This window comes from Salmo salar, chromosome 13 (assembly GCF_965601325.2).
Source record: "Salmo salar chromosome 13, fSalSal1, whole genome shotgun sequence".
In the NCBI taxonomy this organism is placed as follows: domain Eukaryota; kingdom Metazoa; phylum Chordata; class Actinopteri; order Salmoniformes; family Salmonidae; genus Salmo; species Salmo salar.
Window position 1 is genome coordinate 82,026,244 of NC_138303.1, and position 14,033 is coordinate 82,040,276.

Here is a 14,033-nt window from a genome sequence, read left to right on the forward strand (position 1 = left end):
GTCAAACGTTACTAGAACCACCGCACAGCATTACAGACCTGACAGTATATTACAGAATAGGCTACAAAAAAATGGACTTGGAGGAATGGTGTTGAGATGACTGCTGATCCAAGAAAACCATTATTTTCCTCTAACTATAAACACAAACTGAGAAACGTGGCCTTTGGCCCCTGGGGCGCCAACATTTACTTCTCTGTAATTCCTCTGTTATCGTGGTACTTCTCCCCAACGTCTTCATATATATATATAGTCTATGGGGCATGCTCGGTAGGCAGTGGTATGTAATGGATGAGTGTAGCGCTGGTGGGAACAATACACTGGTACTGTGTCTGGCCTAATTAGAATCACATGTGGTTCATCACTCACTGTAGCGTATGTATGGCACTGAGCGAGTGATACCCAGGGAGGGAGAAAGGGATGGAACCGAGGAAGGCGGTTTGAGTGTAGAGAAGAATGGGTGTCGCAGTATAACAGTGCAGAGGAGAGAAAACAGATGTGGGTGTCAGTGACACAGGGCCTAGTGCAGTATACGTCTGAAGTGGCGCGTGATGCTGCTCTGCTGTGGGGTAGAGATATGAGACAAATTAGATTAAACTCAGAGGACAGAGTGGTGGTGATTAGGACTACTCTCCCTCCATAACTGTGTTGGTGGGATGCCGTTTTGTGTCATATATAAATATATAGTACCAGTCAAACGTTTGGACACATTTACTCATTCCAGGGTTTTTCTTTATTTTCACTATTTTCTACATTGTAGAATAATAGTGAAGACATCAAAACTATGAAATAACACATAGTAACCAAAAAAGTGTTAAACAAATCAAAATATTTTATATTTGAGATTCTTCAAAGTAGCCACCCTTTGCCTTGATGACAGCTTTGCACACTCTTGGCATTTTCTTTTTACTGAGGAGTGGCTTCCGTCTGGCCACCATAAAGGCCTGATTGGTGGAGTGCTACAGAGACGGTTGTCTTTCTGGAAGGTTCTCCCATCTCCACAGAGGATGCTTCAAGATGGCCACCATTGTTCCTGTACCCAAGAAGGCAAAGATAACTGAACTAAATGACTACCGCCCCGTAGCACTCACTTCTGTCATCATGAAGTGCTTTGAGAGACTAGTCAAGGACCATATCACCTCCTCCTTACCGGCCACCCTAGACCCACTTCAGTTTGCATACCACCCCAACAGGTCCCCAGACGATGCAATCGCCATCACACTGCCCTATCCCATCTGGACAAGAGGAATACCTATGTAAGAATGTTGTTCATTGAGGACAGCTCAGCATTCAACACCATAGTACCCTCCAAGCTCATCATCAAGCTGAAGGCCCTGGGTCTCAACCCTGCCCTGTGCAATTGGGTCCTGGACTTTCTGACGGGCTGCCCCCAGGTGGTGAAGGTAGGAAACATCTCCACTTCGCTGACCCCTAACACTGGGGCCCCACAAGGATGCATGCTCAGCCCCCTCCTGTACTCCCTGTTTACTCACGACTGCGTGGCCATGTACGCCTCCAACTCAATCATCAAGTTTGCAGACAACACAATAGTAGTGGGCTTGATTGCCAACAACGACGAAACCGTTTGCAGGGAGGAGGTTAGAGCACTCGGAGTGCGGTGTCAGGAAAACAACCTCTAACTCAACGTCAACAAAAAAAAGGAGATGATCGTGGGCTTCAGGAAACAGCAGAGGGAGCACCCCCCTATCCACATCGAATGGACAGCAGTGGAGAAGGTGGAAAGTTTTAAGTTCCTCGGCGAACACATCACAGACAAAGTGAAATGGTCTACCCACACAGACAGTGTGGTGAAGAAGGCGTAACAGCGGAGGCTCAGGAGGCTGAAGAAATTTGGCTTGTCACCCAAAACCCTGACAAACTTTTACAGATGCACATTCGAGAGCATCCTGTCTTGCTGTATCACCGCCTGGTGCGGCAACTGCACCACCCTCAACAGCAAAGCTCTCCAGAGGGTGGTGCGGTCTGCACAACGCATCACTGTTGTACAAACTACCTGCCCTCCATGACACCTACAGCACCCGATGTCACAGGAAGGCCAAAAAGATCATCAAGGACAAGAACCACCCGAGCCACTGCCTGTTCACATCGCTACCATCCAGAAGGCGAGGTCAGTACAGGTGCATCAAAGCTTGGACCGATAGACTGAAAAACAGCTTCTTTCTCAAGGCCATCAGACTGCTAAACAGCAATCACTAACTCAGAGAGGCTACTGCCTACATTGAGACTCAATCACTTTCCACTTTAATAAATGGATCACTAGTCACTTTAAATAATGCCACTTTAATAATGTTACATATCTTACATTACCCATATCATATGTATATACTGTATTTTAAACCATCTGTCGCATCTTGCCTATGCCGCTTGGCCATCACTCATCCATATATTTATATGTACATATTCTCATTCACCCCTTTAGATTTGTGTGTATTAGGTAGTTGTTGGGGAATTGTTAGATTACTTGTTAGATATTACTTCACTGTTTGAACTAGAAGCACAAGCATTTCGCTACACTCACATTTAAATCTGCTAACCATGTGTATGTGATCAATAACATTTTATTTGATGAGGAACTCTGGAGATCTGTCAGAGTGACCATCAGGTTGTTGGTCACCTCCCTGAACAAGGCCTTTCTCCCCAGATTGCTCAGTTTGGTCGGGCGGCCAGCTCTAGGAAGTTCCAAACTTATTCTATTTAAGAATGATGGAGGCCACTGTGTTCTTGGGGACCTTCAATGTTACAGAAATGTTTTGGTACCCTTCCCCAGATCTGTGCCTCAACACAATCCTGTCTCGGACCTCTATGGACAATTCCTTCGACCTCGTGGCTTAGTTTTTGCTCTGACATGCACTGTCAGCTGTTTGGACCTTATATAGACAAGAGTGTGCCTTTCCAAATCATGTCCAATCAATTGAATTTACCACAGGTGGACTCCAATCAAGTTGTCGAAACATCTCAAGGTTGATCTATGGAAACAGGATGCACCTGAGCTCAATTTCGAGTTTCATAACAAAGGGTCTGAATACTTTTGTAAATAACTTATTTCTGTTTTTAAAAATGTATGAAAATCTGATTTTGCTTTGTCAGTATGGGGTATTGTGTGTAGATTGATGAGGGGGAGAAAACTATTTAATACATTTTTGAATAAGGCTGTAATGTAACAGAATGTGGAAAAGTCAAGGGGTGTGAATACTTTCCGAATGCATTGTAGACTGGCCAGGTTAATCCAGGTTAAAGCTATCATCCCTTATTGATTTCTCTTGTTAAATCCACTTCAATCAGTGTAGATAAAGGGAGGAGACAAATGAGACATGGATTGTGTACGTGTGCCATTCTGAGGGTGAACGGGCAAGACAAAATATTTAGGTGCCTTTGAATGGGGTATGGTAGTAGGTGCCTGGTGCACTGGCTTGTGTCAAGAACTGCAATGCTACTGGGTTTTTCATGCTCAACAGTTTCCTGTGTGTATCAAGAATGGTCCACCACCCAAATGACATCCAGCCAACTTGACACAACTGTGGGAAGCATTGGAGTCCACATGTGCCAGCATCCCTGTGGAACGCTTTGGCTCACTTCCCTGTCGGTCATAACTTGAGGTTGATTTTATGACTGATGGATGGAGGACTGGAGAGAGGGATTGTCATCAATCCAATGGGGATCTAGGTCACTTAGAGAGGGGGAAATGGATAAAGGGAGAGATTGCTCTGTGCGGTTTTACCCCATCTCTATTCCAGATGTTCGGCATTCTGACTTTTCTAATCGCCGCCCACGTCTCATCTCCCTCTACACACACCTTTCCACATTAGCACAGATGTCTGTTAGCATGACTGGAGGACCGGGTGCCCGTTGTATGTTGGGATGGATATTAGCCCAAAGGGAGAAGTTATGATTCTTCAGATAAGAAAAAATGGCAGGTTGCTTCGGTCTCCCTGTAGGGTAGTAATTGTCTGCCTTGTCCAGAGACATCAGAATCAGAACTAGAGAATCATGAGAATGTGTGAATTAAACTGATAGTTTAGGTTATGGTACGGTTCAATATGACATGTTACAAAAAGCTCTGGTCATTGCTAATGTATGCTTTATTTTTCCTTCCCAGTTGAGATACCAGCATGGCCTGTCCACTCCAGACCTACGCCAGACCCTGCCCAACCTCAAGAACTTCTTGGAGCACGGCCTTCTGGTCCGATGGTGAGTACCTGTACTAGTCCACTCTCCCAGTGTCTTAGTACTATTAAGCTACCCCACCTAGCATTTTTGCCCCCACTATCTCTACTCTATATCTTTTTCACTTCACAGTCCGGTTGCACCAGTTGGTCGTTAGTGGGTCAGTTACAACCCACTAACGACCAACTGGTGCAATTGGACTATGCCCGACGTAAAATGCGCTCTATGCCGGACCAAAAAGTTATACCTATTGCACCACCTGGGCGTAAACCCTTCAATGAGCTACAACTGGGCGTAGGGTGTTAAATTGGGACTATCTTCAGCATGATACCCACAAAAAATTATATAAATCTATATTTTCAAAAGGATGTGAGTCTCGTGTTCATATTTCACAGCCTCCGCAGGCTTCAAAAGCAAAATAATACACTTGATTGATGCTACATTATAGCATGTGTCTGATCAGTATTAGATGAGCAAACGAATAGATTAGCTACCCCTTATTTGCACAGCCAGAGATCAAATAACCTATAGCCTAACCGACATAACCGTAAAAACAAATAACCGTTTTTGGAATGAACAGCTGACTGAAGACGGGACGGCTGGGCATTCGTGCAGTTGAGTCCGTTTCTGGCTTAAGATGGACTTTTAACAACATAATGAAACTTTGTTTCTCCTTGCTTAAACAAGCAAGGTGTTGTTGCAAACGTTGAATGGGGCACTATCAATAAAATGTCACTACGGTGCAGAGCGTTCAATTTGGATGCTGGGGGACAAGGAGCGGGAAAAATCCATATATTAGCCGCGTCATTGTTTAAGCCGCGAGGTTCAAAGCCTGGGAAAAAAGTTGCGGCTTATAGTCCGGAATTTACGGTAGCCTTATTGACCTGATCTGTTGTTAGCTAGCTAGACTTGTCTGTCAGCAGCAATTGTGATTAAAAAACAATGTTGAAAAGGGGATGTTAGGTAACTTCGCTAGGTAGGCCTATATTGGTTGGAGAAAATAGTACATTAGGTTTACTTACCGCTGTATGTTTAGCCAACTGTACAAAGACAGTTTCAACAGGTAGCTTGCAAAGTAAACATTTTCAGCTAACAGTACATCGGCAAAGGATGTACAAAGGATGGGAAGTTAACCTAAACCACTTGTTTTATATCGATAAAATATCTAATGGTGGTAAATATTGAGAGGTATATTGTGAGGCTATCCTCATGTTTCTGAAATTATATGATCAATTGATGTTTACTGATGACAGTAAACAGTTACTGATCGGCAGACTCAACAGCCTTGGTTTCTCTAATGACTGCCTCACCTGGTTCACTAACTACTTCTCAGATAGAGTTCAGTGTGTCAAATCAAAGGGCCTGTTGTCCGGACCTCTGGAAGTCTCTATGGGGGTGCCACAGGGTTCAATTCTCGGGCCGACTCCTTTCTCTGTATATATCAATGATGTCGCTCTTGCTGCGGGTGATTCTTTGATCCACCTCTACGCAGACGACACCATTCTGTATACATCTGGCCCTTCTTTGGACACTGTGTTAACAAACCTCCAAACGAGCTTCAATGCCATGCAACTCTCCTTCTGTGGCCACCAACTGCCCTTAAATGCTAGTAAAACGAAATGCATGCTCTTCAACCGATCGCTGCCCGCACCTGCCCGCCCGACTAGCATCACTACTCTGGAGGGTTCTGACTTAGATTATGTGGACAACTATAAATACCTAGGTGTCTGGCTAGACTGTAAACTCTCCTTCCAGACTCACATTAAGCATCTCCAATCCAAAATTCAATCTAGAATTGGCTTCCTATTTCGCAGCAAAGCCTCCTTCACTCATGCTGCCAAACATACCCTCGTAAAACTGACTATCCTACCGATTCTTGACTTCGGCGATGTCATTTACAAAATAGCCTTCAACACTCTACTCAGCAAATTAGATAGTCTGTCACAGTGCCATCCGTTTTGCCATCAAAGCCCCATATACTACCCAGCACTGTGACCTGTATGCTCTCGTTGGCAAAAATCACTGAAGTTTGAGACTTATAGCTCCCTCACTAACTTTAAGCCTCAGCTGTCAGAGCAGCTTACCGATCGCTGCAGCTGTACACAACCCATCTGTAAATAGCCCGTCCAACCAACTACCTACCTCATCCCCATATTTGTTTTTGCTCTTTTGCACACCAGTATTTCTACTTGCACATCCTCATCTGCACATATATCACTCCAGTGTAAATTGCTAAATTGTAATTACTTCGCCACTATTGGCCTATTTATTGCCTTACCTCCTTACTTAATTTGCACACACTGTATATATATTTTTCTATTGTGTTATTGACTGTACTTTTGTTTCTCATGTGTAACTCTGTGTTATTGTTTTTGTCGCACTGCTTTGATTCATCTTGGCCAGGTCACAGTTGTAAATGAGAACTTGTTCTCAACTGGTCTTACAGGTTTAATAAAGGTGAAATAATAAAAATGACTCTGATAGAGCTAAATGTGTGCAATTGTTTTGCATGGAATAATCTGAAATGTGTAGTTCTGACTATGCTCTTCAAGAGGTGATGGTATTACAACCAAATAGTTAACATTATTTAACAATTGCTTGAAAATAGCACACAGTTGTCAATGGTTTTAGCAGAACTAGTAATCTCCTTGCCCCCCATCAGGCAAATCGAACACTCTGTACCTTATTGTGACATTTTATTGATAAGGACCTATAGAATGGCTTGGAACCTCTAACCCTGGCAACACTCACAATGGCTGCCTGGTATTGAGGCAATAATCTAACAGTGAAATGCTTACTTATGGGCCCTTCCCAAAAATGAAAAAAATATCCCTTGGCTGAGAAGCAACCCCACACATGAATGGTCTCAGGATGCTTTACTGTTGGCATGACACAGGTCTGATGGTAGCGCTCACCTTGTCTTCTCCGGACAAGCTTTTTTCCAGATGCCCCAAACAATCGGAAAGGGGATTCACCAGAGAAAATTACTTTACCCCAGTCCTCAGCAGTCCAATCCCTGTACCTTTTGCAGAATATCAGTCTGTCCCTGATGTTTTTCCTGGAGAGAAGTGGCTTCTTTGCTGCCCTTCTTGACACCAGGCCATCCTCAAAAAGTCTTCGCCTCACTGTGCGTGCAGATGCACTCACACCTTCCTGCTGCCATTCCTGAGCAACTACTGGTGGTGCCCCGATCCCGCAGCTGAATCAACTTTAGGAGACGGTCCTGGCACTTGCTGGACTTTCTTGGGCGCCCTGAAGCCTTCTTCACAACAATTGAACCGCTCTCCTTGAAGTTCTTGATGATCCGATAAATGGTTGATTTAGATGCAATCTTACTGGCAGCAATATCCTTGCCTGTGAAGCCCTTTTTGTGCAAAGCAATGATGACGGCACGTGTTTCCTTGCAGGTAACCATGGTTGACAGAGGAAGAACAATGATTCCAAGCACCACCCTCCTTTTGAAGCTTCCAGTCTGTTATTCGAACTTAATCAGCATGACAGAGTGATCTCCAGCCTTGTCCTCATCAACACTCACACCTATGTCAACGAGAGAATCACTGACATGATGTCAGCTGGTCCTTTTGTGGCAGGGCTGAAATGCAGTGGAAATGTTTTTTGGGGGATTCAGTTCATGTGCATGGCAAAGAGGGACTTTGCATTTCATCTGATCACTCTTCATAACATTCTGGAGTATATGCAAATTGCCATCATACAAACTGAGGCAGCAGACTTTGTGAAAATTAATATTTGTCTAATTCTCAAAACCTTTGGCCTTGACTGTACTACTCCCTTCATAGAACAGTGCAAACTGGCTCTAACCAGACTAGAAAAAAGTGTGGGAGGCCCCGGTGCACAACTGAGCAAGAGGACAAGTACATTAAAGTAGTCTAGTTTGAGAAACAGACGCCTCTCAAGTCCTCAACTGGAAGCTTCATTAAATAGTACCTCCAAAACACCAATCTCGATGTCAACAGTGAAGAGGAGACTCTGGGATGCTGGACTTCTAGGCAGAGTTCCTCTGTCCAGTGTCTGTGTTCTTTTGCCCATCTTAATTGACTTTTTATTGGCCAGTCTGGGATATGGCTTTTTCTTTGCAACTCTGCCTAGAAGGCCAGCATCCCGGAGTTGCCTCTTCACTTGTCGATAAGTATTCAACCCCTTTGTTATGGCAAGCCTAAATAAGTTCAGTAGTAAAAATTGAATTGTATTTGTCACATGCGCAGAATACAACAGGTGTAGAGCTTACCGTGAAAGCCTTTAACCTACAATGCAGTTTTAAGAAAATAAGAGTTAAGAAAATATTTACTAAATAAACTAAAGTAAAAAAAAGTAACACAATAAAATAATAATGACGAGGCTATATACAGAGGGTACCGAGTCAATGTGCGGGGGTACAGGTTAGTCGAGATAATTGAGGTAATATGTACATGTAGGTTGGGGTAAAGTGACTATGCGTAGATAATAAACAGCCGGTAGCAGCGTAATTGTTTAAATATTTTTATTAAATCAAAAATGCAAATAGTCCGTGTAGCCATTTGATTAATTGTTCAGAAGTCTTATGGCTTGGGGATAGAAGCTGTTAAGGAGCCTTTTGGACTTAGACCTGGCGCTCCAGTACCGCTTGCCGTGCAGTAGCAAAGAAAACAGTCTATGACTTGGGTGGCTGGAGTCTTTGACAATATTATGGGCCTTCTTCTGACACCGCCTAGTATAGAGGTCCTGGATGGTTGGAAGCTTGGCCCCAGTCATGTACTGGGCCGTACACACTTGCCTCTGTAGCACCTTACAGTCAGATGCCGAGCAGTTGTCATACCAGGCGGTGATGCAACCAGTCAGGATGCTCTTGATGGTGCAGCTGTATAACTTTTTGGAGAGCTGGGGACCCTTGCCAAATCATTTGTTGTGCCCTCTTCTCGACTGTCTTGGTGTGTTTGGACCATGATAGTTTGTTGGTGATGTGGACACCAAGTAACTTGAAGCTCTCTTGTGTCGTCGGCAAACTTAATGATGGTGTTGGAGTCGTGCGCGGCCGCTTAGTCGTGGGTGAACAGGGAGTACAGGAGGGGACTAAGCACGCACCCATGAGGGCCCCCCATGTTGATGATCAGTGTGGCAGATGTGTTGTTGCCTACCCTTACCACCTGGGGGCAGCCAATCAGGAAGTCCAGGATCCAGTTGCAGAGGGAGGTGTTTAGTCCCAAGGTCCTTCGCTTAATAATGACTTTGTGGGCACTATGGTGTTGAACGCTGAGCTACAGTCAATGAAAAGCATTCTCATATAGGTCTTCCTTTTGTCCAGGTGGGAATGGCAGTGTGGAGTGCAATTGAGATTGCGTCATCTGTGGATCTGTTGGGGTGGGATGCGAATTGGAGTGGGTCTAGGGTTTCCGGGATGATGGTGTTGATGTGAGCCATGGCCAGCCTTTCAAAACACTTCATGGCTACAGACATGAGTGCTACGGGACAATAGTCATTTAGTCAGGTTACCTTGGCGTTCTTGGACACAGGGACTGTGGTGTTCTGCTTGAAACATGTAAGTATTACAGACTCGGTCAGGGAGATGTTGAAAATGTCAGTGAAGACACTTGCCAGTTGGTCAGTGCATGCTTTGAGTACATGTCCTGGTAATCCATCTGGGCCCGCGGCCTTGTGAATGTTGACCTGTTTAAAGGTCTTATTCACATCGGCTACGGAGAGCTTGATCACAAAGTCGTCCAGAACAGCTGTTGATCTCATGCATAGTTCAGCGTTCTAGTCTCAAATCGCACATAGAAGGTATTTAGCTTGTCTGGTAAACTTGCGTTGCTGGACAGCTCGCGGCTGACTTTCCCTTTGTAATCCGTGATAGTTTGCAAGCCCTGCCACATCTGACAACGTCAGAGCCGGTGTGGTAGGATTCGATCTTAGTCCTGTATTGATACTTTGCCTGTTTGATGGTTTGTCGGGGGGCGTAGTGGGATTTCTTATAAGCATCCGGATTACTTTCCCACACATTGAAAGCGGCAGCTCTTGCCTTTACGTTAGTGAGGATGTTGCCTGTCATCCATGGCTTGTGGTTGGGATATGTACCATTGGTCACTGTCAATGCAGTTATTAATGAAGCCGGTGACTGATGTGGTAAATTCCTTAATGCCATCAGATGAATCCCGGAACATATTCCAGTCTGTGCTAGCGAAACACTTCCTGTAGCTTAGCATCCGCTTCATCGGGCCACGTTCGTATTGAGGGCATCACTGGCACTTCCTGTTTGAGTATTTGCTTGCAAGCAGGAATCAGGAGCTTAGAGTTATGTTCAGATTTGCCAAATGGAGGGTGAGGGAGATCTTTCTATGTATCTCTGTGTGTGGAATAAAAGTGATCTATAGTTTTTTTCACCTCTAGTTGTTCAGGTGACATTAAAGTCACCAGCCACTAGGAGCGCCGCCTCTGGATGACCATTTTCTTGTTTGCTTATGGCCCAATACAGCTCATTGAGTGCAGTCTTAGTGTCAGCATCGGTTTGTGGTGGTAAAGAGACAGCTACAAAAAATACAGACAAACGCTCTTGGTAAATAGTGTGGTCTACAGCTCATAATGACTTATTCTAGCTCAGGTGAACAGAACCTTGAGACTTAAAATGAGAGATTGTACACCAGTTGATTTTAACAAAGAGACAGCCCCTCATCTGAGCCTCCCCGACGCAGTCGTTTTGTCCTGCCAATGTGTAGAAAAACTAGCCAGATTTACAGTACCAGTCAAAATTTTGGACACACCTACTCATTCAAGGGTTTTTCTTTATTTTACTATTTTCTACATTGTATAATAATAGTGAAGACACAAACTATGAAATGACACATATGAAATCATGTAGTAACCAAAAAAGTGTTAAACAAATCAAAACATATTTTATATTTGAGATTCTTCAAAATAGCCATCCTTTGCCTTGATGACAGCTTTGCACACGCTTGACATTCTCTCAACCAGCTTCATGAGGTAGTCACCTGGAATGCATTTCAATTAACAGGTGTGCCTTGTTAAAAGTTCATTTGTGGAATTTCTTTCCTTCTGACCAATCAGTTGTGTTGTGACAAGGTAGGTGTGGTATACAGAAGATATCCAAGTCCATATTATGTCAAGAACAGCTCAAATAAGCAAAGAGAAACAACAGTCCATCATTACTTTAAGACATGAAGGTCAGTCAATACGCAACGTTTCAAGAACTTTGTAGGTTTCTTCGAGTGCAGTTGCAAACACCATCAAGCGCTATGATGAAACTGGCACTCATCAGGACCGCCACAGGAAAGGAGGACACGAAGTTACCTCTGCTGCAGAGGATAAGTTCATTAGAGTCACCAGCCTCAGAAATTTCAGCCCAAACAAATGCTTCACAGATTTCAAGTAACAGACACATCTCAACATCAACTATTCAGAGGAGACTGTGTGAATCAGGCCTTCATGGTCGAATTGCTGCAAAGAATCCACTACTAAAGGACACCAATAAGAAGAAGACACTTGCTTGGGCCAAGAAACAAAAGCAATGGACATTAGACCGGTGGAAATGTGTCCTTTGGTTTGATGAGTCCAAATTTGAGGTTTTTGGTTCCAACCGCCATGTCTTTGTGAGACGCAGAGTAGGTGAACGGATTATCTCTGCATGTGGGGGTGCTTTGCTGGTGACACTGTCTGTGATTTATTTTGAATTCAAGGCAAACTTAACCAGCATGTCTACCACAGCATTCTGCAGCGATTCGTCATCCCATCTGGTTTGCGCTTAGTAGGACTATCATTTGTTTTGCAACAGGACAATGACCCAAAACATACCTCCAGGCTGTGTAAGGGCTATTTGACCAAGACAGAGAGTGATGGAGTCCTGCATCAGATGACCTGGCCTCCACAATCACCCGACCTCAACCCAATTGAGATGTTTTGGGATGAGTTGGAGCGCAGAGTGAAGGAAAAGCAGCCAACAAGTGCTCAGCATATGTGGGAACCCCTTCAACACTGTTGGAAAAGCATTCCAGGTGAAGCTGGTTGAGAGTATGCCAAGAGTGTTCAAAGCTGTCATCAAGGCAAAGGATGGCTACTTTGAAGAATATAAAATATAAATATATTTTGATTTGTTTAGCACTTTTTTGGTTACTACATGATTCCATATGTGTTATTTCAAAGTGTTGATGTCTTCACTATTATTCTGCAATGTATAAAATAGTACAACTAAAGAATAACCCTTGAATGAGTAGGTGTGTCCAAACTTTTGACTGGCATTGTATATGCTGAACAAAAATATAAACGTAACATGTAAAGTGTTGTTCCCATGTTTCATGAGCTGAAAGAAAAGATTCCAGAAATGTTCTGTACGCACAAAAAAAAGCTTACTTCTCTCAAATATTTTGTGTACAAATTTGTTTATATCCCTGTTAATGAGCATTTCTCCTTTGCCAAGATAATCCACCCACCTGACAGGTGTGGCTTATAATGAAGGTAATTTAAACAGCATGGTCATTACACAGGGGAACCTTGTACTGGGGACATTAAAAGGCCACTCTATAATGTGCAGTTTGGTCACACAATGCAATGCCACAGATGTCTCAAGTTTTGAGGGAGCGTGCAATTGGTATGCTGACTGCAGAAATTTCCACCAGAGCTGTTGCAAGAAAATGTAATGTTAATTTCTCTACTGTAAGCCGCATCCAGCATACCAGCCTGCATCCCACTGCTGGCTTTCCCCTGAAGCTAAGCAGGGTTGGTCCTTTTAGGTACCTGGATGGGAGACAAGATGCTGATGGAGGTGGTGTTGGAGGGCCAGTAGGAGGCACTCTTTCCAAGGGTCTGAAAAAAAATCCCAATTCCACAGGGCAGTGATTGGGGACATTTCCATGTGTAAGGTGCTGTCTTTCAGATGGGACGTTAAATGGGTGTCCTGACTCTCTGTGGTCACTAAAGATCCCATGGCACTCATCGTAAGAATAGGGCTGTTAACCCTGGTGTCCTGGCTAAATTCACAATCTGGCCCTCATACCATCATGGCCACCTAATCATTCCCAGCTTACAATTGGCTCATTCATCCCCCCTCCTCTCATCTGTAGCTATTCCCCAGGTCGTTGCTGTAAATGAGAATGTGTTCTCGTCAATTGAACTGCTGAAATAAGGGTAAAAAAATCAATAAATCCAACATCGTTTTGAAAATTTGGCAGTACGTCCAACCGGCCTCACGACCACAGACCACATGTAACCACGCCAGCCCAGGACCTCCACATCCAGCTTCTTAACCTGTGGGATCGTCTGAGACCAGCCACCCGGACAGGTGATGAAACTGTGGGTTTGCACAACCGAAGAATTTCTACAGAAACGGTCAGAAACCGTCTCAGGGATGCTCATCTGCTTTCTCGTCGTCCTCACCAGGGTCTTGACCTGACTGCAGTTCCGCGAAGTAAAACCAACCTCAGTGGGAAAATGCTCACCTTTGGTTGCCACTGGCACGCTGGAGAAGTGTGCTCTTCAAGGATGAATCCCGGTTTCAACTGTACCAGGCAGATGGCAGACAACTTATATGGCGTTGTGTGTGAGCGGTTTGCTGATGTCAACGTTGTGAACAGAGTGCCCCATGGTGGTGGTGGGGTTATGGAATGGGCAGGCATATGCTACAGACAACAAACACAATGGCAATTTGAATGCACAGAGATACCGTGACGAGATCCTGAGGCCCGTTGTCGTGCCATTCATTCGCTGCCATCACCTCATGTTTCAGCATGATAATGCACAGCCCCATGTCGCAATGATCTGTACACAATTCCTGGAAGCTGAAAATGTCCCAGTTGGCCAGCATATTCACCAGACATGTCACCCATTGAGCATGTTTGGGATGCTCTGGA

At 44.3% G+C, this 14,033-nt stretch overlaps 1 protein-coding gene across 4 annotated transcripts in view; it reads left to right on the forward strand.

Moving 5' to 3' along the window:
* LOC106567946 (UV radiation resistance-associated gene protein) overlaps nt 1-14,033 on the forward strand; it is a 171,609-nt gene that overhangs the window by 138,104 nt on the left and 19,472 nt on the right. For all 4 annotated transcript variants that reach the window (XM_014137860.3, XM_045692235.2, XM_014137861.3 and 1 more), the window contains one exon: nt 4,115-4,206. In XM_014137860.3, the coding sequence (XP_013993335.3) occupies nt 4,115-4,206 (92 nt within the window). The remainder of the gene's footprint in view (nt 1-4,114; nt 4,207-14,033) is intronic.